Here is a 27,028-nt window from a genome sequence, read left to right on the forward strand (position 1 = left end):
CATGTTCAGATTATAGACTATGTATATATATATAATCTATCTTCTGTCCTATGGCAGTTTATAGTTAACAAATTCCACTTTTGATTTTGCAACAATGTTGGTAAAACTTTCAGAATTTAAGTTTACTCACATTAATGAATAGGCATTAAACCAGAATCTGGTTGTATTTTTTTTTAAATACAACCAGATTCTGCAATCCCTTGGGGGCTGCAAAAGCAAACAGGTCATGCCTATCTCTTGGTTGGGTGACCTTTTGTGTCTCTGATCCTGCCCTTAAAGGGAGTCAGGTGTCTTACCTGAGGCCCAGGGATGAATTTCAGAGGGTGTTCCGTGCATGTCTTAAAACCCAGTACAAATGTTTCCTACGTGAGGGTGTGTATGGGTTTTCGCCTTTTACCCAAAGAATTTTTGTGGTACAGTGGATAGTGGCCTCTAGAGTCAGACCACCTGGATCTGGATCCGAACCCACCACCTGGCTGGGTGACTCTGAACAGGTCACCTAACTTTCCTCTGTTTCGATAGTCTCAAAAACGCAGAAATAATCTGATAGGCTTGCTGTGCGGATTCGCTGTGAGGGTTTGATGGGCACGTGAAGCCCATGATACTGTGGCAGGTACTCAATAAGCATTCGCAAAATGTGCGTAATCACTGCCGTGTTCACAAAGGAAGTTGTAACCACCAGCAGTAAGAGCCACAGTCTTAAGGCATTTTTAGAACTATGCTTTAAAGCAGAGACTCAGTTCCCGAGGTGAGAAGTCACACTCCAACCTAATTCGAATAGGATATCCATGGGCAAAACGTAAAGATGTATCTTCCCAATTAGAAAGACCATAAGTAGCTCTGAAAATGTGGGAGGCCAATTTGGGTTATTTTCCGTGGCAGCAAAAGGATCTACCTGATCCTGGGTGAGCTCCCAGATGGATCACTTTACGTCTGATCTTAGCTGGTGCACCATCCAAGGCTTGTCTTGAAACCCTGAGATAAACCTCCAGGGTGAGTGCTTGCCCTGCAACTACATTTGCTCATGCTTTCTAAGCATTTTCATTTTCAGTTAGCATGGAAGTCAAAAGTTACAAAAGCGACGAGATTATGCATCTTTTAATGAAAGATAAAACAACAATATAAACATACACCAATTTACAGAGAAGGGATCAACTTTAATACATTTGGAGTAAAAGGTGTCTCTTATTTAAATATGGTATAAAAATAAATGCAAGAAACATTAACCAAGAATGTACAGACAACAGACGAAGACATGAGCTTGTTTCTGACTGTGAAATATTGGTTAAATGAAACTTTTGGTGCTAATTCATCATCTCATAAATGTGAAGCCACATGTATACTTATTGAGATATGCTTTTTCCTTTTACAAATTCTTCCAGTTTGTGACTGACAGAATTTTTAGTGAACGGTGTGTCTAGCAGAAGCTTTAAGAGAGAGAGACAGGAGAAAGAAAAAAAAAAAAGGTTTACTTCACTTGAATTGTAAAAAGGAAAAGACACAGATGCAGCTTAGTACGAGGAGGAAGTTAGCAGACGTTTCGAAATGGAGGCATCAGGATGGTAGAGTCTCTTGGAGATGGCAATGCCTTAAGGTACACAAAGAAAGAACAATTCAGGTCCTTTGCTCATGCAACTTCTTGGTCTAATGTCCTGTTCCGGGGAACGACAAAGAACTACAAAGTATACGCAAGGACTCCAGTTCACTTTCATGCTACAAGACGATCCTTTTAATAAGACTGAACGAGGCTTGTTAACCTCTTTGACGTGAGAGATTTCCCCTGAGAAAAAATATAAACAAGGAAAAACAAGAAAACAATATGATCACTGAAAACCTGCTTATGAGCAGCATCTGTTTATTGCACTGAATTTGTGCGAGGGTCCAGGTGGAACCCTGTAGGTACCTCTTAGTTCAAACTTCCTGCCCGAGTCCCCCCCTCCCCCAACACATCAGACAAAATGACCCTCCCCCTTTTCATCCCCTCACCCTCCCACCCAGCTCCTTCCCACCGCAAACAGACTGATGGGTTCACAGCACAAATCAGCAAATCATAAAACATGTCCAAAATGTTCGAATGAGGCTTAGCAATGATGCAACACCTAGGTTTACAGCTGGTTATAAACATGTTACAACAAATCTTAGGGGCTGCTGTGAAAGAGAGCAGTGGGAAGGCATTCTTGCTCAACTGCTGGAATTGGTGTTGTATTTATAAATATCTAGATATGCAGAAGGTATGTTTCAATGAAATAAATGATTTCTGAGGGTGAGATTGCGGAAACTTAAGATTGAGTTTGTCCTCTGTCCTATATGGTAATGGAAAAAAAATGGTGCCAATTATACATGTAAAATAAAAGTCTGTTTGCTGCCTCCTTTGAACTGTAGACATCTTCCTTTCCCACCTAATTTCCTCTAAGCTAACCCTAGAAAAATCCCATATATTCCAATTCTACATATTGCGTTAATACTTAGAATACGTAGTCAGTTTTTTGGGAAATCCTGATAGCCAAAACGGTCCCTATAAGTTAAAAGTACTCTAGGAGGTAAGAAATAGCAGACTAGCTATTGGTTATTTCTGCTTTATTGTATATGTTCTAGTATAAAAATAGACGGTTTTATTTATGACTTGTTGGATGGAATTTGTACTTCTCAGAGGATAAAATAGGAGAAAATTAGAAGGTTTTTGAGAAATATAATATGTTAGTAATCAATTAGTCATAGCAATAGTCTTGGTTTACTACCTAATGTGGCTCAGAGTCTGGTAAGTGGGCGCAGTTTTGGGAGAGAAACCATCACTCGTGGGCATATTTTGGGAAAAGAACAGTATAGTTAAGAAACGATTAATAATTTCAAAATCAAGCTTTCTTTACATGCTGTACAGTAACTGATACCTTTTTTTTGTATGCTTGAATGGCAGTAATAAAAACCACGTACTGTTTTAATTAATTAATTAATTAATTCTGTCTTTTCAGGGCCGCACCTGCAGCGTATGGAGGTTCCCAGGCTAGGGGTCTAATTGGAGCTGTAGCCACCGGCCTAGGCCAGAGCCACAGCAACGCCAGATCTGAGCAGCGTCTGCGACCTGCACCACAGCTCACCACAATGCTGGATCCTTAACCCACTGAGCAAGGCCAGGGATCGAACCCGCAACCTCAGATACTAGTCAGATTCGTTTCCGCTGCGCCACGACGGGAATTCCCCCTGTTTTATTTTCATTGGGGAAAAAGGTTCAAAACTTAGCTTTCAGCAACCGATAAGAGATCCAAAGTTTAGCAAAGGGCTTTCCTAGTTAGCTACGCTCTACTCACTTACAGGAAAAATCCTGAAAGAAAATGTGGGTTTTTAACAGGACCCCCTAATTTACATTGGCCTTATAAACAAAAAATGCTTTGTTTCCTCTTGCCACCACGTCTGTGTTTGTTTCCTCATTCATCAAGTGGGGATAATAGTAGTACCTCTTTTAAAAGCTTTTTGTGAATAATAATACAAGCACATGGTTTACAAGTATTCTTAGAATATTTTATGTGCTCAGTTTATGTTAGTGCTTACCTTGTCGTATTATTACTATTATTATTATTACTGTTATAATTCTTCCTCGTTGGGACACTGATACTCAAAGTCACTATTCTGACACTGATGAGGGCAGATTTCTCATGAACTGGAAGCTGCAACTGCTCTGCTTTCATACTGCAAACCCGAGGAAGAGGTTACTTAAATAATGTTGGACTAAAAAAAACTACCTCTCCATATTGAAGACTATATCACGTCATATATTCACTATTTTCTCTCGTGCTATTAACATAAATGTATACACGTGTGACTAGACAGTCATCCTGAGTCTGAGCAACATATTTTTAAAAAAGTGATTACTGTTTCTAATGCCATTTGTGGGATGGAGAGCATCACATCAGCTCAATTTACACAGTTGAGCAGAAAGGGAAATGTGCTAATATAAGATTTTTTTTTTTCTTTAAACTCTAGGTTAATGCAATTGGGTTCAAACCATTAGGAAGATGATAACACAGCTATACGGAAATAGGAAGCCATTTGCACCTCAGAATCATTTTCCTTTTGGATGGAAACTATTGTCATTTTTGTACCTGGAACAAAGAGTAACATGGTTCTCTTTCTGCCCTTTTTTTTTTTTTTTTCTTTCAACTCTCTTTGAAGCTATTAGCATTTGGCCTGGTACGGGCTTCATTAAAAAGGGGACGAAGTGTTTAGCTGTTGTCACAAGAGATAATTAAAAAACACTCATTCATGAAAGCCCATGGGGAAATACAGGTAAACCTGGGGTTTGTGATAAGAGGAAAACAGATGAACAGAGATGGAAGAATACATATTACACGTCGGAACACAGCCACAATGAAACACTTGTGTGATATGGACTCACCAAATATGCAGTAAGGCTATTTGTTTTGTGTATTGAGACAATTAAAAGGCAAATTTGGGTACAAATCATAGTAAAAACACCTTAAGTGTCCCACTCAGGGGTCAAGATAAATAGCCTGGACACCCAGTGAGTCATCCAGATATGAAAATCCGGATGCCTTGGCTCTGTCTAGAAACTTTGTGCAGTCTTGCCTTGTTCACGTACTGGAAGGAAAAATATATGGTGCTTTTCTGCTGCACAAGGAACTATCAAATGCTCTCTGCACTGGAAAATCTTAAAAAGAACACATCTTTTCTTGCAGGAGGAAAGAATATATTTGCACATCAGATGTTTTGTAACCATCCTTTTCGGTATGGGTCCTCGGAGCCTGCATGAAAGCATCTTAAAGATAATCCCGTTAATCAAAATTTTTCTAGGTTGAAGAATATGGGAAAATTTCAGTTTTTATCAAATGACTTAGAGTTGAATTCTGTACAAACAATGCTTATTCTTAACCAAACGACTACATTTGTGTTATATGCCTTACAGCGTTTCTTATTGACTTCTAAAGGAAATGGGTTACAATGGAAACAGAAATCCATAGAGAAAGACAAAGACAGAAACTCAGAACAAAACAAAACAAAAACTCAAGAGCCTATGAGATCTTGTAATATATAGTTAATAGACCATATGCTAGAAAAAGCACATAATCAATTTCACGACAAAATTGACTTTAGCTGGCAACTAGGAAAAGACAGCACATGTAGCTAATCTACAATCTAGCTACCACTTAAACAAAGAAAGATGTCTAGTATCTCACAATAAACTCTCATCTCCACCACCATTTCCTTCCTATCTTTGATGCTGCATAGAGATTTTGTTATAATTAGGAAAATACTACTCCCCCCCCCAAACAAAACAACCAAGTTCTCATTCTTAGCTTTCTCAAGTTAACATCAGAAGGTATGCACTTAACCTGATTTTTAAAACCCCTCTTGCTCTTAAAGTAGTAACAGAAATTGACAAAGAGCCGTGAATCAGGAGAAATGGACACAAAAGCCAGGCTCTGAGCTCTAGTCAGAGATCCTGCTGCATGAGGGAGATAGAGTTTAATTTCCACCTTCCTCTTCTACAGACACTAATCCACAAAGGAAGTAGAAAGAAACTGTATTTACTTGGCTGACAAACTACTTGTTTTATTACTGTTGTAAAAAACCTACAACAGTCTTTCCCAGTCTGCAGGACATTGAACAGACCAAGGATAAATTAAGGGATGGATTTTTAGAATATAGCCAAGAAAAGAGCTGAAAGAGAAGGGTAGGAAATTATCAGCATCTTTCAGATTAAAAAAAAAAATGACCATCTTAAAGCTTGCATTCCTTTATAATTCCTAACGGTTGTTTTCTATCACTGCCTCCTAGTCATTCCCATATAAGTCGCTACAGACTTAGAAGGACATTCTAGAACACCTCATGGGTTCCAGAGGCCGGTGAGAGGCAGGGAACAAGAGAGGGCAAATCATGTCATTGACCTTCTGCTCAGGCGTGTGGCCAATTGTCTGACCGGATACCCAGTCCCACAGCTATGTGATGAAAAGAGCTGACTGCAGATACGGTTGGGCCAGAGGTAGGGTATGCATGCTCTTATGACAGCTGGAACTAAAGGATGATATTTATTTGTTCTTATACCGTCATGATGCAAATGCCTTTGATTCACTTAAAAAAATAAAAATGCATTTGCCTGGATTTCAAAATCCTTTATAACCTGGCTTCTCTGGACTTTCAAACTACCTCCCATCACTCCTCAAAATGGTTCTTTGGCTGCTCTGCACCTGCTGTCTGTCCCTCAGCTTGGGTCCTACTCATGCTTCAAAGATAAACTTCTTATTCATGTCTTTGCTGAAGTCTTTTAATCGTCCCCTAAATTCTTCTGCAGTTCCCCTCTCTGGACTCTTTGTCAGTGCATGTCCAGGCTGTTTTGTTTTGTTTTGTCTTCTTAGGGCTGCACCACGGAGGCACATGGAAGTTCCCAGGCTAGGGGTCTAATGGGAGCTGCAGCTACCAGTCTACACCACAGCCATGGCAACACTGGATCCGAGCTGAGTCTGCAACCTACACTGCAGCTTTCGGCAACGCTGGATCCCTAACACACTGAGCGGGGCCAGGGATCGAACCCGCATCCTCATGGATACTAGTCAGGTTCACTTCTGTTGAGCCACAATGGGGACCCCTACATGCTGTTTTGTACATTTCTGTAAGTTACCTGGCTTGGTGAAGCAACTGACAGCTGTCAATATTACAGATGTTCCCAAATATGTACTTGCTTCTTTGCATGAGTTGGTTTTCTTGGCTGGAAATCACATTTTCAGAATAACCTTCTAGAAACTTCTCGGGTAATGAAATTCAAATATTTGGGGATAAGTAAATTTTAACATGGGGGAGGAGAGGCACAGTAAGGATGAGAAATGGGAACACTTGGTCAGACCCTAAATATTAACCAGTTAACTGACAGAATTTGGGTCTTTTCAACTCATTTTGCCTTCATTGTTCCTATCAAGAAAACTAAGCAGGAATGTGTGAGGAAGGAACTGGGAGTTCCCGTCGTGGTGCCTCAGATGAATCCGACTAGGATCCATGAGGATGCAGGTTCGATCCCTGGCCTTGCTCAGTGGGTCAAGGATCCTGCGTTGCCGTGAACTTGTGGTGCAGGTCACAGACCTGGCTTGGATCCCATGTTGCCGTGGCTGTGGTGTAGGCCGGCAGCTACAGCTCCAATTTGACCCCTAGGCCTGGGAACCTCCATATGCTGCAATGTGGCCCTAAATTTTAAAGAAAAAAAAAAAGGGAGAGAAGATTTTCAAAGCTTTTGAAACATTCTTTAAAGTTTCATGCGTGAAAAATGATTCCTATGAACAATGCATAAAATCACTAATTTTCTTATTCCCTAACACCTGATACTGTCATTTAAAAAACTAACCTGTTTGGAGGAAAGAGTTATTTTGTTGCATTTTGGTTATTAATATACATTTTTCTCCTTATTTTCTTATATATTTATTGACCTTCGTATTTCCTCTGTTAAAACTGTTCAAGTTCTTTGCTCATTTTTCTAACAGTGTATACACTTTTTTTGCAAAGAACTCTGCATATAAACCATATTAGATCTCTGTATATAGTCATTTACTCATTTTTACAAAAGAGTTTACCAGACCCAAGGGTAGGACTTTGCTTTAAACAAAGGTTCTTGGACTAAGCAAGGCATGCTGCAGTTTTTCATGGTATCTCTGTGGATAAGGCAAAAAAAAAAAAAGGGGGAGGTTTCTAACTAAATAAATAACTATCTTCAAGGTGTGCTAATTTGTGGAGTCATGGAACACTTGTCTTCCTCTCTGTTCCTTGTGGTATTTTCATCAGTAACTGGCACATGCACATTGAGGTCTATGGAATGACTGGCCAATGAGGACCTGCTGTACAGCACAGGGAACTCCACCCAGGGTCCTGGGATCATCTATGTGGGAAAAGAATCTGAGGGACAATGGATATGTGTATAGGTATGACTGGGTCCCTTTGTTGTACAGCAGAAATTATCACAGTCTTGTCAATTAACTATACTTCAATAAAACTTAAAAAAAAATCAGGAGTTTCTGTTGTGGCTCAGTGGTAATAAACCTGACTAGAATCCATGAGGATGTGGGTTCGATCTCTGGCCTTGCTCAGTGGGTTAAGGATCCAGCTTTGTCGTGAGCTGTGGTATAGGTCACAGACGTGGCTAGCATCCTGAGCTGCTGTGGCTGTGGGGTAGGCCGGCAGCGGTAGCTCTGATTTGACCCTTAGCCTGGGAACCTCCAAATGCCGCGGGTGCAGCCCTAAAAAGCAAGCAAGCAAGCAAACAAATAAAACCTGTTGTGGGCTATATGTAAATACACTGGTACCAAGAGTCTTAGTCTTCCTCCTTGACGTCCTGTTTCACTGTCTAGGTTCTTGGCGTTATCCTCAAATGTGAATGACGAATAGCTCCTCATCCTATCGTGTCCTCTTACCTCTCGGTTCTCCTACCTTGCCCCCCACCCTCATCTTCTGCAGAGATAAAACGGCCTGTGGTTTGGATCCAGAATATGAGCTATTAATTACTGGCTTCCATACCAGGTTCCTTTAATTGGAAAGCCATGCCTGGAACACAAAACGTCGGTCAGTCCTCAGACCCTCTTCTGGTTCTACTTTTGTTCTTTCTCTCCTTCAGGGCTGCTCACCCCAACTATTTAATAGGCAGTTCTCTTGCTTAGGCTTCATTCTTCTCCCTGCCCACTCTGTCTACTTGGAGGAAAATCGTCGTGGTTTACATGAAGTAAGCGAGTGGGAGGCTAGTAGGAAACCAGTTCTGCTCATTGAACAGTTAACTTTCATGAGAAGAATCAAACAACTCAGGTGAACATGTTACTATTATTTCTTCTTATTAACTATTATTGTTATCTATATTTCTAATGACTCTTATTTTCCATTGTTTCTTATTATCTATGTATTCTTAGACAGGGAGCAAGGTGCCTGACAGAGTAGGTGCTCAGTAAGTGCATTAAAACATGCCTGGAACTCATGGGTCCTGCTGGGTTACAAACTTGGTAATAGAGCCCACAGAAGGGTCTCCAGCTATGCAGGAAGCTGGGGCCTCATGAGCTCTGGCTGCAGCCCAAGGCCTTGGGTACCTCACAACAGTGCTTGGGGAAATGCTACGGTGACACTTCTGCCCCTGGGCTAAGCCAAGGGGGCACTTTCCCACCGAGTCTCCTCCCCAGCAGCCTCAGAACATTCCTTAGGAGCCTCCAGGGTAGCACTGGGTGCTCTTTGGCCAAAAACCACTACGCAACTTTCAGCTTATAGTGCTTGAGTGGCAATGTAAAAACTAATGATGCTATTAGGAGAAAATAAAGATATATTGGCCAAACTAAACAGGCTACATTCTTTTGACAGATTTCACACCCATCACCTTAGAATCATGCTGCAGGGAACCTAAAAGTGCTTTCTCAGGTAAGTTATCACCACAAATCTGTTTCAACGAAACAAGAAGCCATATATGCCAACAACAAAATGACAAATGAGTTTGGGATCGTCTATAAAACAAAGAGGAGAAAACAGCTCATTCTTTCCGTGTAATATCTACATTAGGGAGACCTAATGCCCAGTTTATAAATTCTACTCCCTCAGGGTGCTCTAGGAGTTTGCTAACATGGTTTTCTTATACTAACACACCTGTAACCTCAAGCGATAACAAACATCCACAGCACTCTGCCTGAAAAGAAAATGCACGAAGTTCTCCTGCAGGTGAACCCACGGGGGCCACACACATAAAGGCAAAATCTTCCCTCTCCCAGTGTCTAACCTGCTCACGTAACACGACGGCTGCTGACGTGAAGCACATGTTCTGCTTCACTGCGAGGGATGCTTATGGAAACCAAGCATCCCATCACCTCCAAGGGCGGTCCTAAGTGTACCTCGTTAGGAAAAATACAATCCAGAAAATGCCCTTTCGACTTCGTCGAGGTAGAAACTGATATTAAGGGGATTCATGTCTTACTTTGGCAGTAAGAACAGGTTGTCTTTCTAACCACAAAAGTGTGGCACGTACTTTGTGTAGGGGGAGCAACATTTGCCACCCCCAAATGTCTTTTTGGCGTGTGGAGTCTTTCAAGCTGAAAATAATCAAGGCCCCAAATACTCAGGAAGCAGTTTTGACCTTCCCCCAGGCAGGCAGCTCCCACCGCGGAGAACTCTACCGTGAACCAGGCGTGTACACGGGGAAGAACCTAGGACAGTGTCGGAATTCCTCGTTGGGTTCCACTGTCACTCCTGGCCCACAAAACATTTGCTTTTTTATCTCCATGTCCGTTGTTTTCTCCCTTTTGAGCCCCCGCCAAGCACGACTCCCCATAGCCTCTTTTGCCTTTAGCTGAAGAGCGTATTTAAGATGAAGGTTTCAGCCGTTTTGATGCACTACTGTTTTCCTATACGTCGTATTCAACTTATTATTATTATTATTTTTTTTTGCTTTTTAGGGCTGCACCCATGGCATATGGAGGTTCCAAGGCTAGAGCTTCAGCTGCCGGCCCACACCACAGCCACAGCAATGCAGGATCTGAGCTGCGTCTGTGACCTACACCACAGCTCACGTGAACACGGGATCCTCAACCCATTGAGGAAGGCCAGGGATCGAACCCACAAGCTCATGGATCCAAGTCAGGCTCAATAACTAGCGAGCCGTGAAGGGAACTCCCAAACTTTTGTTTGGTTTTTCTCCTATTAATCTCTCATGTCCGTTTAATTCTTAGCCCAGCCAGAAGAACCGAGAAGGGCAGGCAAATTTCTTCGTCTCCAACAGCTGTCACAGAGTCAAAACTTAATATATGTTGAATGAATGAATAATGTAGGAACTAGTGACATAAGATATAAAACAATGATAAAAGTGTAGCATCTAAGGGAATCCTAGGCCACCAGGTCAGTTTTCTCTATTGGTATTATTCGCAGTGAACAAGCCCAGTGACAAGCTATTAAATAACAAGTTTTCTTTTTAGGTGTCCTAGGATCCGTTCCAACGTAGCTTATCTATGCTGAAGTGCCCACATACCCAAGCTTAGGGCACTCAGCCAAGCGTGCCATGTCTCAGTTCCAAGGAGAACTGAAGTCCAGCCGAACTGGGCAGTGGACGGGGCTGCATGAGTAGATCTGACAGCGCACAGCCCTCGCTTCGCTGGCCGGGGGCTGAGCTTCCCAAACCTGGACTCTGTTATTCCCAGGGCTGCACTGCGCGGAGAGGGTGCTCTGTTACAATCACCGTGATCGTTCAGGTATGCAGAGGAAATTCCCTGCTAGATTTCACATTTACCCTAACCCTAACCCTAACCACGTTAAAACCATCTGACCGGGGACTAGAAACAATCCAGAGAGTTTTTGATAGTGTTTCAAAAACAGGGTAAGACTCCCAGAAAATGACTATCATTCTTCATAGATTGAGGGACAACTGAGAAGGGAGCCTGTTATTCATGTGTAACACCAGTGGTTCTGGAAATCAAGAACACAAATTCTGCCTTCCGCCTTCTGCCATAAGATAGCTTCCCCTCTAGGGTATGCTTTTGTGTTAGGGAAAATGTAACGATCAGAGAGAGAGAAAAATAAAGAGAAATCTCTTATTTTATAACTTTGCATTCCATTTAACCAAGCAACTTAATTTTTATAAATATGAGAAAAAAATCACTATTTAACTTGAATGACATTTATCACACTTTGATCTATATTGACAATGAATAAAGAAAGAAAGAAAGAGGAGTTCCCGTCATGGCTCAGCAGAAATGAATCTGACTAGGAACCATGAGGTTTGATCCCTAGCCTTGCTCAGTGGGTTAAGGATCCGGCGTTGCTGTGAGCTGTGGTGTAGGTCACCGATGCAGCTTGGATCTGCTGTTTCTGTGGCTGTGGTGTAGGCTGGTGGCTACAGCTCCAATTTGAACCCTAGCCTGGGAACCTCCATATGCCATGAATGCGGCCCCAAAAAGACAAAAAAAAAAAAAGAGAGAATGAACGAACAACATAAATGCCCATCAACAGAGGATTGGAAAAATACAATCTGGTCATACCCACACAGAGAAATTTTGTGCAGTCAATACATAGAGTCATGTAGAAGAATGTGAAAAGACCTAGAAGATATTTCTGATGCATTTTAAATAAATAAAGCATGTTTCAAAAACATCTAAAGTATATCTTAAATGCATTTATTTATTGATACAAAATACTAATGACAGCTATTTCTAGCTAGAAATATTTTAACTAAATGAAATTGAGGTTCAGCAGTTTAACTGATTTCTAAAAATTCATAGGGCAAGAACGTGTGAGACTGGGTTTCAAACGTAAATATGAGTACATCAGGGTTCTAGGCCTGAGCATTTTTTTAAACCCTATTTTATAGTGTGTATAAAATCTGTATCAAGTACATTAGTCAGGGCCTCTGTGGCCGGTTTAAGGAATTTAATTAGACTTAGCAAAAAAGAATATCCTAAAAGAACTAAGCGTATTGTATCTTTTTCAGTTTTAACCCTCCAAACAAATTATTAGAGTTATATTTATGTTTGTTCTTAGCAATATGTGTATTCAATACAGACTTGACTGCAAAAAATTAACTGATTTCAGAGCCAGCCCAGTCCTTTTGCTACATTCTCTCATAGAGTTTCCAAAACTTCTCTTGGTAATCTGTCTGGTCTCGAAAGGCCACCTCGCCAGCCCTGGGCACGAGGATCAACACACCAGAGGAGGGGTTGGGAAGCTGGGTGGTCAGGACATCTTATCTGCTGTTGCCTTGCAGGCTATAAACTGTCTTCGCTGAGACAGGGTAAATTTTTTCCTCAAAAGAAGTTAGAGTCGGTGAGTTCCGGGAAAAGCTACAGTAAAACATTCTCTAATTCTCATTTCTATTTTATAGCCCACAAAGTCAAACTAAGGCGAGAGGTAACACGAAGCACTGTTGGCCCTCGGTTTATGAATATTGACCAGTCCTCCGACTCTGTCTCTGCCCTTCTTGGCTAACCCTTGAGGTCTGTATGGCAGACAGATGCTATGATGGCTCATGGTTGGAGAAACGGTGACAGATGGCATTTGATGCTGCTCACGGAGGAAGAAAACCACCATTGCGTGAACTTTGTCAAAAGAGAATGAAGACAACTTAGTAAGTCGGCATATAAAGGCAGGGAGGACAAAGCGAGACCTTAAGAAACCTCTCTGATGGCAAGGAAAACAAAGCACTACAAGAGCAAATCACGATAAATGACATTCTTGAGACAACAAGCCAAAGAGAAGGTATTTCACAAGTACAAGTGATTTTGATTCCTCCAGTGTTGGCCGCAAAGGGGAGAAAATGAGTAATTTATCAAGGACTACGTGTAAAGACAGAAAACTCTGCTTCCAGTCCTGGCACTGACACTCCACAAACTGCTTAATGTTGGTGAGGTGACTTCACTCACGAGTCCTCAATTTGCTCATCTGCGAAACAATGGTAACACCTGCCTGACCACCTCCCAAGATGACTGTGTTTCTAAAGAACACCACCGCCAACAGCAAACAAGATTAATGAGTGTCTTCGCAACACTCTCAAATGCTTTGTGTTCGCGGTTTAATTATTCTCTAAAGCATCAGCGAGAGTTTATTAGCCTCGGTAAGCAGTGGAATTTCCCACGGTGCTGGGAAGAGCTGTCTTGCAACACCCTCTTGACTCTTCTGTGAAATAAAACAGTGATGCCATTTTTATAAGCCAGGTTATAAAAATAACGATGCGGAAAATGTAAATAAAAGTGCTACAAGTGAACACGGATGGACATTGACTCAGCCTCCTGAGGAGTTTATCATCAGGTGGCAGGATTTATTTATTCTCTACCAGTTAGAAGACTATCAAGGAGCAAGGTGATCAGGGAGAGAGGAACAAAATCAATTTGGGGGGAGCGCTGGCTCCTTAGCTGACCCAGGATGCAGGGAAAATTAAGTAGCTCTTGCAACCTTCCAGTTTTCTCTGCTGTAAAATGGATAAATAATGAGTATTACATTCCCTCACCTGCACGTTCAGATTTATTAAATTAGATAATATAAAGTGCCTCGTGCAGCGTCTGGCACATGGCAGGCACTCAATGAAAAGGAATCATTATCTTACTTTTCCAGTTCCTTTCACGGTCTGCAGACTTGTTAATCTGCATTTCCTCAAGTCCGTTTCTTTCTTGGATTCTCTCTATTTTGTAGCATCCTTGCAGTTATCAGAGCAATCGGTACCCTGGACTCCTTTATTTATTTTATTTATTTATTTTTTTAGGGCCACACCTGCGGCATATGGAGGTTCCCTGGCTAGGGGTGGAATCAGGGCTGTAGCTGCTGGCCTACCCCACAGCCACAGCAACGTGGGATCCGAGCTGCACCTGTGATCTATACCACAGCTCACGGCAACACCGGATCCTTAACCCACTGAGTGTGGTCGGGGATCAAACCTGCGTCCTCGTGGATGCTAGTTGGGTTTGTTAACCGCTGAGCCACAATGGGAATTCCCACCCTGGGCTCCTTTAAAGAGTTTATGTAAACACTATCTTTCCTCTATTATGTCTGTCTGATTATAATAAAATCACTCAGTCTTTATCTTGTGTTAGAATCATTTTATTGATCCTATTAAGGTAAGCCATAAAATCTTTTATTAAAAAAATCTTTTATTTATGTACTTAGGATGCCTAACACAAGAGCTGACCCTAAGAGTAATCATAATATGGAGGAACACGGAACCAGGGGAAATAAAAAAGAAATGGAAATAGAAAGTTAATCATTATAACTTTAATGATCTATGGCAAAATATTTTAAATTTTGTATCTAAATAATTATCATGACAGAAATTTATTTCTCATGACTCATCAAATAAATGTAATCGTTTATAATCCATTGAAGAAATCAGAGAACCTTTCTAATCTCCTTACTTCCTTTCTTTAGAGTACTACCAGAACAAAATACTACTTTTTATTTTCCTGGATGGAAACAGATTAACTCTAAACAATTTTGTCTGAAATTTATCAGTAGGTTATGTGTCTATATGTGTTCTGGTATGAGAGTTACTCCATGTCTCTTTCTTCAGGAATTCCAGCCTTTCTTCCCCTCCTTAAAAGTACAGTTTTAACCTACTGAAAGCCTATGTATCCAATTAAATATAACTTCTGGGAAGTCTCATTACCCCTGGGTCCTCCCTACCCACCCTAATACCAAGTAGAAATAGTTTATCTTTCTCCTGGACATCATAACACTTTGCTTAGATCATTACGTGCCTTAGCAATGAAGGCCCATACCTTCCACATGCTCCCAAGATGTGCACAGTGTCTGCAGTACAGGTGGCACTTGGTGTATGAATTTTTTTTTTTTTTTTGTCTTTTTAGGGCCGCACCCAGGGCACGGCACATAGAGATTCCCAGGCTAGGGGTCTTATTTGAGCTATAGCTGCTGGCCTACACCACAGCCACAGCAACGCCTGATCTGAGCCACATCTGCGACCTACACCACAGCTCATGGCCACAGAGCAAGGCCAGGGATCGAACCTGAAACCTCATGGTTCCTAGTCAGAGTCATCTCCGCTGCGCCACGATGGGAACTCCTGGTGTATGAATTTTGATTGAAGGTGTAGGTGATTGACTCTCTCTTTCCGTTATTTCCTAGTGATCCTTTCCTAACATTTGCCATGAGTTAACAACGGGGCGCTATTTTAAGAGCGGGGGGAGTTGGCCAGCTTTGGGGACGATGTTGGAGGGAAGACAACCATTCTGCTCCCCTTTCCATCTTCCTTAATTTGCATTATAAGTTTTGAACTATAGCACAGAAATGTCCAATCCCCTCTCAAGAACAATATTCTGTCAGCATGTGCTATAAAAGAAAAAATTGGAAATGATTCTTAATACACAAAGCACGGGGCAACATCCTATGGCAATGTTCTCCTGCAAAATCTTGAAGCATTTCTTTAGCATTGTCTTTATCCTCCCGTGGTGAGGCATGCTTAGGAAAATTTTACAGTATAGGTCAGAGTTTCCAAATGAGCCACTCAAAATTTTGGTAAGTTTATAGCGTGATTAATTCCTGGAGTCCTTCATTTCCCAGTCCTTTAATTTGTGCAATTGCATCGAGTGTTTAAAGCATACGGCTTTTTAAAGTCTCTCAAACACTCTGTGCACAGCCACACTGGCAATTCATAAAGAGAAGTGATTCGTGTTCCCCACCACAAGGATCCTTGCAGGAAACTAGAAACAAAAACCAAATTTTGGCTGAATCCGATTTGCTTACATTTCAACACACATAAATCCACTGAACTGGCCATCACAGCAAAAGCCACAACACACACACAGCAGCAGCAGCATGGAGCTAACCACACAACTCAACAGACAATGCAGACGAACTTGAGTATAAACCAAGATTTTTCTACCTCTTTTCATAACAGGTTAGTGCTGGCCCTCAGTGTTGGTGTACAGTTTTTATGGCATGGGAAAATAGGGATGTTTCTGCCCTATAAAAATAAATGTGTTGAAGGCTTTAGTTTGAGCTTACACAATGTCAGAAAGTTCCAAAGGCACTGGCACAATACCAAAAAGAAAAAAAAAATCCCACAAACAAATAAATATATCACTAAAACACACAGCAAGATACTAAGCAAACACTGGTAGGGAAACTGCTGGTTTCCCAGATGATTTATGCAATTTATGCAAGGTTTTCAATACCTTCCTGAAAAATAAAGAATAAGAAAGACATGCTAGTGAGTCTCTGCTGGGGCACATATTGTCACCAAACCCCCTTCATACTGAGTCTGGCTTTAAATTGGTCAATAAGTCATTTTTCTCCCTGCAAATTAGAAAGCACAGACCCCTCATTGTTCTTAAACTTTTAAACCTTAGGAAGAGCGAAGGAAAATCATATAGAAATGCATGCACTATCGTTAATAAAGGGAAACGTGAAAAAAAAATTAAAATATAAAGAACAGTTATTGCTTCATTTTATGTGTTAGAGTACACACTTCTTTCCAAACCTTAGTTTGATACACATAGATTTTCCCATATCACATCTTTATCTTTTCTGGAAAGTGCTAGGACGGCAGGATAAGCAGCAAGCACAACGTTCTGAAGCTGAATAAAGGCAATAAATACTTTGCTGTTACATCAAAGGATGCAAGGTCAAAGACGGGACTTGAAACTGGGAAAACTTCCCAACGGGACCTAATGACTTGTAATTCCTTTACATTTAAAACTTACCACGTTCTGCGAAAAGTTTTCAAAAGATGTTCTGCGATCCATTGAGTATCCCGACTTACATGTGTGGGACTGGGTGGGGCAAAGGGAAATAAGGAATAAAAAAAAAAGGCGGGGGGAGAGGAGACAGAGAGAGAGAGAAAGAGAGAGAGAGAAGAAAGAAAGAAAGAAAGAGCAGAAAAAGACAGGATGATGAAATGAGGCCACACCAAATTCATGTTCTAAAGCACGGGGATTGGGACGAGAGGACAGCGGCCACCGAAGGCCTCTCATCACAGGACATGGGCTCTGTTTGCGTCAGAGCTTCCACTTTTCACACCAAAACTCTTGTGCAAAAAAAAAAGGTGTGATTTCAAGCACAACAAATTACACTGAAATGAAGCACCTCTGTTAAGAATGTATGTCAACATTTTCTTCTTCCTTTTTTCTGTCTTTTTAGGGCAGATGGAGGTTCCCAGGCTTTGGGTTGAATCGGAGCTACAGCTGCCCGGCCTACACCACAGCCACAGCCACGCCAGATCTGAGCTGCATCTGCAACCTACACCACAGCTCACAGCAACGCGGATCCGTAACCCACTGAGCGAGGCCAGGGACGAAACCTGTGTCCTCACGGACACTCGTCAGATTCGTTTCCACTGAGCCACGACGGGAACTCCTATGTCGACATTTTCAAAGCCCAAATATTTGAAAATCTAGTGGCTTATCTTCAGAATTTCCTCATAGTTTTATACTGGGACTAGATTTCTATCCATGATATCGCTAATTCTGCAGAGCATTGCTATCCAGGAGAAGTTTCTGAGAGCAAGGCAATGTCATACTGTCCTGTCTAACATTTCAGAAGTCTTTAGCTGTGGCCACTGAGTGTTTGAAACTTGGTTAGAATTTTATATAATCTTAATTAAGTTTAAATTTAAATTTATACAGCCCCATGAGGCTAGGGGGCTGCTGTACAGGGACAATGGCGCTATGGTGTATCTATTTCCAGTTGCAAAGTCAATGGACTTTTAAAAATCCCATTAGCTTAAATGATAATCGTTAATTACAAATAATTACAACTTCATCTCAGCATTTCAAGAAGCTATGGATTATTTCAACATTAGAAAATAATAAGTGATGCCGGTGTTTACATCCAGAGTTTCCACTTTTACACTGATTAAATAAGGTGTCATCAACGGTGAGCCTTTGATTATAAACATTAACTGAACAACAGGACCTATTGCAGCTCTTCCAACATATGCTTGGCTGTCATCTTAGGTATGAAACCTCATTGCAGGGACACAAAGTGGCAGAGAATAAATGCTAAATGAAAATATCTGAAAGCAAATATTACTGCCTTTGGCAACCACCATTGAAAAAAATGAGTCTATTTTTAATTATGGGGCATAGAGCCCCAGATATACATTCTACCTTAGTGGACAAAGAAAATCCTCTCTAAGTCTCTAATCTGATGACATTATTCTTTTCATGTCTTTATTGTAAGTTTTTATTTCCTTAAACTAGACATACAGAAGACTAACATGAAACATGAAAACAGCATCTAAAAGCCGTTACGAAGCATGATCATCTGCAGAAACAATTAAACAAAAGAGAAAATAAGCGATTAACAAACAGAAAGACAGAACCCTTAAATGGTCCTTGCAGAATGAGAGGTCTGGGGGAGGCTTGGAGTGTAGGCACTTACCGTTTTGTCCAGCACTCTGGGCCCAGCAGGGATATAACTGCACCACATAAGTCTAACTGAGAACTAGGTCATAGAAGTCCACAAAGAACCAATACCTTTTTCTTTGCCTGTAGAAGCTCCTGATAGGCACTGGATCTTATAAAGCGTGGATATGAATCACTTTTCATCAGTTTGTAAATGTGCTCCTAAAAAGAAAGGGGAGTTGAGGGGCTTCTTTATTATTTCTCAGGAAAAAATCCAAAGCTGTGATAAGAATATAACGTTTGGTTCAAAAACAAAACTGGAAGCAGCTAAAAATAATTATAATGCTGATGCAAATACCTTATATGCTTATGGAATATTCATACCCTCAAATGGATTATTTTATTCAAGGATCAATGTTTAAGCTGGTTTGGGAGCTACAGAGGAGGGAACTCAGATCCAGTCCTTTTTAAAAATGGAATTTAGTTAACGGATTGTAATGAAGTACTTTCAAATCAAGTCGTTGATGTGTATCGCTCACTTGAGATTATAAATACATCCGCTGTCTTTTAGGATTAGTGCAGGCCAAAAGAGAAATGATGGGAAGTCAAGATGCAGTCATCACTCTAGATACCTTTGGCCTTGACATGTACTTGGAGGGTGCAGACTTCCCAGATGAATCATCTTTTTGGTGAAAATTGTCTTCCATACCCACTTTAGGACAGAGCACAAGGCCAAAAATAAATTTTGTGCTATTTAATTGCTAAACCTCCCAATTTGTGTGCTTTTTAAAAAAAACACATTCAAGGCAAATTAGGTAAATATTTGATAATTTAATCCTAGTCAGTCTGCAACAGTCTGTTGTGTTTCGATGATAATATTGGTAGACAAAGAAGTCAAAGAAAATAAAGCATTCATCTAATTCAGTACTGGCCCGATCTAGGGAGATTCTGCTTTGGCCTATTGCAGCTTAAGGGAGTGCAAATGCTCCTTGCTCACTCTCATGTGGTAGATGTTGAGTTTTGAACCATTTGAGAGTATCCTGCATGTCCCAGTCTCTTCAAGTTTGGGAAAAATATATATAATGCCTTGGTTTCCTTGGTCTTAAACACAAGAGCAATAATTTGGAGTTACCATGAATCCACTTAAAGACACTTCGATATCTAGCATAAGGTTCATCTCCAAAGGTAGGGTGCATTTGGAGCTGTATCAGAATTGATTGTTGGAAAAGTGGAGCAATGTCTTGTTTTGGAGTCAAGTATTTTGAGATTCAGATCCCAACTTGCTCAAGATCTACCACTTGTAACCATGTAAATTTTGATCACTTACTTCAATCTCTCTGAGCCTCAATTTTCTAATCCATAAAACAGGGTTACTGTGAGGGCTAGAGGAGTGATAAGTGTTCAGCAAAGTGATAGGTGAGGGCATTCCTAGTATGTGTTCCAATACACCGGAGTATATTTCAGGTAAGCTTCTAAGTGTTTGCCTAATTTAACCCTCACAAAACCTCAACAAGGTTGGTAACCATTTTTACATCCATTTTAAATACGTAGAATCTGAAGCATGAAGAAGCGAATGTCTTGCAATAGGTCACAGAGCAGAGCTCAGAGTGGAACCCAGGCTATTTGGCTCCAAAATCTGCTTTCTTATTACACCACATCTCTTCATAAAAAAATGGCAGGAATTTCTATTATTCGTATTTGAATACAGAGTTTAAAAAACTCACAGAAAACTGGAGTCGAATACCTGAAATTGATTGAAAAAAGAAGCCTAGGGTTAGGGAAAATTTATTTTTTCTAGAGAGAATTATGTCTTTTCCTACTATTGAAGGCTTATTAAGCAATAATATTTTTTAGTGACATAGAAAAAAAATGTTTTCTTAAAGATTTCAGGCAGATCATTCCAAACAGTTAATATGTTGTTGCCTTTAGAAAAATGCTTGAAATCTTGCACTGAAAGAAAAATCATCAGAGAAAGAAGCAACAGAGCTGGACTTTTTTATCCTGCTCTCTTGTGTCTCCATAGAATTTAACTATTTCCATACAGCAGACCACAGCAGAGCCAGGCAGGGGGAATGAGTTTTTGGTGAGCTGTTTCAACCTGAATTAGTTTTCTCTACAGTGGCTCGTTTCTTTTATAAACCAAAGCCAAAGATAAAGGTATTTTTCTACTGAGAGTAAAAATAAGAAGAGAAATTTTTGTATCTTATTATTCATCTTCTATATTGAATTTCAGTATTTCATCTTCTTATTTCAGTAATGTTATTAAAAAAAAAGATACTTTCTAGAGCTAACATTCTTTAAACGAGGTTTAAGAAATTATAAAGCAGGCATGTTCTGGTTTAAAAGCCAATTTCAACACGTTAGGAAATTAGATCTCTCACTACAAGTTTATTTTTCCTGGTGAGCACAATGATTTTTTAGAGAAAGTAGAAATACAAATTATTCCTAAGGGACATTACATTCAGTTTGAGAAACAAACACTTAAAACTTTGTCTTAGGAAGTTAATAGCTCATATAAATTTCTTATTGTAGACTAAAAAAATTAACTTGGAAAACTAGTAAGTGTCTATTTTATCATCAGAAACAAAGCTGGTTTGAGTTTTACTGACCTTTAAGCTATTTTACTTTAGGTCTGACTATTCATAATAATGAATTATTTAGGAATATCCGAATCTGAGAACCTCCGTATTAGAAGACACCTTAATGGCCTCAAGTATGTGCTACCGAAGCAACAGAGTCGAAAATAAAAGTTTGCAAATATTTCAAATATTTCCTTTCGAGATGCGTTCAAATAAAAACATTCAAATTTACAAAACATTCCCAGGTTTTAAAAACTCTTCACGTTTAAGTGTCTCTGCTCTCTTCTAGGTTAATTGGTTATTTTACAGACCTTTTACCTAAATTGAAAGTAGTAGGCATACCCGCCAACGACAATGCAAATAAAACAAACGTATCTTAACTGCCAACCTCTCAGGAGCGTCTGTGACAGAACGGGAGGCCCATCCATGTACCAACCTGAGCATCTTCGAATGTGTATCGTCCAGGCTCCTTCACATTCTGTGTGGTTTTGTCATAGCTCTTAGAATCCAAGTTAATGGCACTGGGGGCTCCTGGAGCCAGAAATTCTTGCCAAATTTCCTGAACTCGAGAGGGGACTTCTCTAATAGGCCTTTTCTTCAGGTCCTCCACTGCTAGCCAGAATCTATGTAAAATGTGACACCAAGCATTTACTCCGATGCCTCACAATCTGAAAATTCTTAAAATATTGACCTATCATACAATTCACAATGAGGCACGATAATAAACTCATTTTCTCCGAGGGCTTCCAATAACAGGCCTTTACTGAATTTTTTTATTAGCTATATTCAAAGACATACAATTTGGGGAAAGGAAATGTTAAAAACAATCTATTTTAGGTGTTTTCTGTTCAAAACAGAACTGCCAGGGCCCTGCTTCTACACAACCTTCATTTTTGCCGAAGCGAAGCAGCACGGCTAAGAGCCACTTATCAGAAAGGGAGAGGAGGTTAAAGGGGAGTCGCATAGACCGTCTGATTGAGAGAATAAAGTATGACAGCAGAGTCTATTTTTTGGATCTTTTGTCAGTTTGAGCACTGAGTATGGAGAGGATTTTCTGCTTTACCTGGCAAGGGAATTACAGTGAAGCTTTACTGGACTTAAAAGAGGCCTGGTCACAAGATCAGAAAATGCCCTCTCTGGAGAAATCAGGGCAAGTACCTAATTTTAGGTTATTTAATTCAGAGACTGTGACATGACAGAAGCAGCAAGCCTTCACCGGCAACTGTTTGAAAGGCTTAAATGTGCAGAGGCACTCTAGAGATTCAGAAGCGCTGGAAAAAATAAACATACAGCCTTGGAAACAGACGAGTATATTTCACAGGCTTCTGCATAGAATACAGTATATGCTGAAAGAAAAGAACAGTAGAATATGTTTTGGTTGATAAGAGCAAAGAGCAAAGTCTAACAAGAAGTCACATTCTGTTAATGAAGTCTCATTTAGAAAAATTTCGCTCTATATCTTTTTGATCAGCTATAGAAATAATGTTGAAAAGATGAATATGTATAGCAGAATAAGGTGTTAACATTTTAAAGAACGGTTGAAAAAAGAAGTACTAGATCTCTGTTATCTGCAAGAGGGGCCGCTATTGCTCTCATGGTAGATGCGGCCAAGAAACAAAGATCACAGGGACGAAGGTTACTTAAGGGAGGCAGAAGGGGATAAGCAGTACCTTCACAGCTATTACAGTTTAACTTGGGGACTCATGAAATAAATTCAGAAATGAGTAATACAGCAGTTGAGCTAGAATGAGAATAAGCATTACTCAATCCAGGCATCTTCCAGGGTCTAGGTATCATTTTCCTGTAGCTAGATACCAGTAGATAATCCAATTGGGACAAGGCTTTAAACGTGAAACCCCCCAACCCCCACTGCTGCTTCCAGGAGGGAAGAGCCAAGCCCATTTCTTTTCAAAATACAGATTTTGACCCTGCAATCTCATAGGGATGCTCTGTGCAAATCGGAGGGAGTATACGTGGAGTAATTCCTGTTTATTCAAGTTCATTTCAGAATGCTTCGAACACATCGATACCAAAAAAAAGTCTCTGTCCTCGAACTAGCAAAAGTACACCATTCAATAAGGCGAGGAAGCCCGTGAGAGCGTCTCGAGGAACAGCTCCAACCAGACGGTCTGGGGAGGAAGAGCTTGAAAGAGCCCCTCTGCTGGGGCAAGGACTGGCTGGGGCAACGGCGTTCTGGGATCGCTGTACAGATGCGGTGACCTCTTAAGCCGACTTGAAATCATGGATGAAACATCAAAGGGCTGAGGAACTCATCATAACAGCACCTACACTGATAAGAGCCGGCAACATTCTAAGTGATGTGGCTCAAGCAATGCACGCAGCCCCTACAGCTCTACAGACTGTGTGCCAATCTCTCCCCCGCTTTAGAGAAAACTGAAGATGTGAAGAACGAGTCACGTATGTAAGCGGCTGGTTTGCCCCCAGGTCTGCAGCAGATGACATGTTCAAAACAACGCTCCCAAATGACTCCCTAGGAGTTTCCGTCGTGGCTCAGTGGTTAAAGAATCCGACTAGGAACCATGAGGACGCCGGTTCGATCCCTGTCCTCGATCAGTGGGTTAAGGATCTGGCATTGCCATGAGCTGTGGTACAGGTCGCAGACGTGGCTCCGATCCCGCGTTGCTGTGGCTGTGGCGTAGCCCAGTGGCTACAGCTCCGATTCAACCCCTAGCCTGGGAACCTCCATCTGCCGCGGGAGTGGCCCTAGAAAAGGCAAAAAGACAAAAAAAAAAAAAAAAAAGAAAGGCCTCCCTAAAAGCATCAATGCCTTTCCTATCCTCAGCATTACTGTAGTTGTTCATTAATAACACAGCAGAATGTAGAGGGCGCTGGCAAAAAACCCTATTCCCCCTTATCATGTGGTAGCTGGAATATGAGGGGATGTCTTAGTGTCTTCGAGCCTCCATTTTTTCCATCAGTAAAATGGGATGATACTGCCTATCTCACTGGTTTTCCATTGGATTACATGAGATAAACCATGTAGGGAGTATTTTGAAGGGCCTGATACATTTGTAGGCACATAGATTACATAAAACCCATATCACTACATTCACTTAGAACTTACTATGCTTTACCTGAAAAGTGAATGAGCAAAATACACCAAGGGAGAGCAGAAGTTACATTTGAGGAGTAAATACTTATCAATGAGCAATATTCGTTGCCTATTTTTCCCATCTGGACACCTGAAGAAAATGTTTACACGAGTGCTACACTTCCATAAATACAGATACTTCAGGGCAGCTGCTTAGACAAGATGCACTGAGACTTATTTAGGTGTTAATTGGTCCTGTTGGCTAACTGGCCCATTTTGCCTCCCCCAGAGTCTGTTACACCCAGTACCCGGCAGAAGCAGGACGTTCAGATTAGAGGCGCAGTGGTACTGGTTTATAGAAAGTCTAGGATGCCAGTTGTTAGTAATATGACTTGAAAAGATGCTTAACCTCTTCCAGTCATGTTTTGCTGACCTGTAAAATAGGGCAAGAATGTTTACATTTCATTTTTGATGTGTGACGAGATGAATGATAATTAGAAATAATATACAAAATAGAGCATGGCATACTTATAAAAGCAGTGAATATATAAAGCATATTGGGGCATATAGTAAGATGCTTAAGATTTATATTTGTATCTATCTATCCTTAGTAGGGAAATATGTAACAAGCTTATGGCAGATACTCAAGAAATATAGGGGTCAAATTGGAGCTGCAGCTGCTGGTCTATACCACAGCCACAGCAATGCAGCATCTTAGCCATGTCTGCAACCTACACCACTGCTCATGGCAATGCCGGATCCTTAATCCAGGGAGCAAGACCAGGGATCGAACTCGCATGCTTATGGATACTAGTCGGGTTTGAAACCCACTGAGCCACGATGGAAACTCCCTGAAACATGTAATATTTCTTAAATGTAACTACTTAGCAGGGAGTCTAGTGTGGCCCAAAATTACTGAGCTGAGAAATGGTTAAGGCTGGGACTAAGAAAACAGCACATGATTCAATTCATTCGAACGCCCAGCGTTTTCTTCTGTATTCATCATGAGGCTGTACTTTTAATAAGATAAGGAAGAATTTTATTTCTTTACTTATTTGTTTATTTTGCTTTTTAGGGCCGCACCCTCGGCATATGGAGGTTACCCAGGCTAGGGGTTGAATCGGGAGTCACAGCTGCTGGCCTATGCCACAGCCACAGCCACTCGGGAGCTGAGCCAAATCTGCAACCTTCACCACAGCTCACGGCAATGCAGGATCCTTAACCCACTGAGAGAGACTGGGGATCGAACCTGCAACCTCATGGCTCCCAGTCGGATTCATTTCCACTGTGCCATGATGGGAACTCCAAGATTAGGAAGAATTTTTATTTGATTAAGTGATACTGATGAGGCATTGTTTATTTATTTCTTCATCATGAAACCCCATGGTGTCAGCATTTTCCCCAAAACTTAGAGAATTAGAAGAAACCCCATCTCCACATCCACCAAAAGGCTAAAAATAAACTTTACCTCTGCTTTATTTTTTATGCATTATTGTACTCAATAACTGATGATGTGACCTCAAGGTAGAAAATGTTATTTAGTAGGTCTAATAAAAATCCTTAGCGAATGCAGACCTTATGAAAGCCCTCAACGAAGGTTCTCATCCACCTGAGAGAAAGCAGGAAGCTGCACCCCAACACCCCATGACAGGCATGCATATATAATTAAATTCCTCCAGATTCTGTCTGCGGTTATCTTGCGTAATCCATGGGACACCTGTCAAACTTCTCTGTACTTCTGAATGGTTTGGTGTTGGTATCTGTTAAATCCCCTGAAAAGAATGTGACAATGCCTGGCACTGCTTAGTTCCAGTGGAAATAAATGAATGGTGACATTTTTCTGTAAATGAATTTCACAGGACTGCATAAGTCATGGGAACGTAAATGGAAGAATAATGAATGAAAGAGCTTGTGGAAAAACCACTTTATGTTGTGGAAAGTTATTACTCATTTCAGGGATTATGGCGCCATTAAAGTCTATTCCAGTGTCTCACATTTAAAAGTTCAATTTCCAGGGGCCTCTTAAGTTAGAAAAATTTCCAAAATATGTAAGGATGATGCTTACAACAGATGGTGGGAGATCACCTCTCTCGCAGGCACTGACAACACGGTGCTGCTCTCAACTTCCTGAGGCTCTATTTAAGTGTGCAAAGTCAATGAGCTGCCTCCATAGTTCTGTTTCCAGTTATTTTTAAACAGGCACTTAATCTCTCTTTCCAGATCTTACTTGAGATGCAATATACAAAGAAGACCAATTTAATTTAACTGCATAAAGATTACTGACCATTCTCCACTTTGCCAAACACGCATCTAAATAGTATACATCTTTATTTTATTTATTTATTTATTTTTTGTCTTTTTTTTTTTCTTTTTGCCATTTCTTGGGCCGCTCCCGCAGCAAATGGAGGTTCCCAGGCTATGGGTCGAATCAGAGCTGTGGCCACCGGCCTACGCCAGAGCCACAGCAACGTGGGATCCGAGCCGCGTCTGCAACCTACACCACAGCTCACGGCAACACCGAATCCTTAACCCACTGAGCAAGGACAGGGATCGAACCCGCCAATCTCATGGTTCCTAGTCGGATTCGTTAACCACTGAGCCACGAC

At 40.9% G+C, this 27,028-nt stretch overlaps 1 protein-coding gene across 4 annotated transcripts in view; it reads right to left on the reverse strand.

Moving 5' to 3' along the window:
- Positions 1–1,070: 1,070 nt before the first annotated feature.
- RGS7 (regulator of G protein signaling 7) overlaps positions 1,071–27,028 on the reverse strand; it is a 371,782-nt gene continuing 345,824 nt past the window's right edge. For 2 of the 4 annotated variants that reach the window (XM_047755057.1, XM_047755055.1), the window contains exons 15-17: positions 21,807–21,993; positions 18,924–19,013; positions 1,071–1,780 (exon numbers count right to left, since the gene is read on the reverse strand). In XM_047755057.1, coding sequence (XP_047611013.1) covers positions 1,730–1,780; positions 18,924–19,013; positions 21,807–21,993 — 328 coding nt within the window. In that variant the 3' untranslated portion in view covers positions 1,071–1,729. Of the gene's footprint in view, positions 1,781–16,974; positions 17,220–18,923; positions 19,014–21,806; positions 21,994–27,028 lie in introns of those variants that run through there. The other 2 variants (XM_047755056.1, XM_047755054.1) reach the window with 1 other exon arrangement.

This window comes from Phacochoerus africanus, chromosome 12, assembly GCF_016906955.1.
Source record: "Phacochoerus africanus isolate WHEZ1 chromosome 12, ROS_Pafr_v1, whole genome shotgun sequence".
Classification (NCBI taxonomy): domain Eukaryota; kingdom Metazoa; phylum Chordata; class Mammalia; order Artiodactyla; family Suidae; genus Phacochoerus; species Phacochoerus africanus.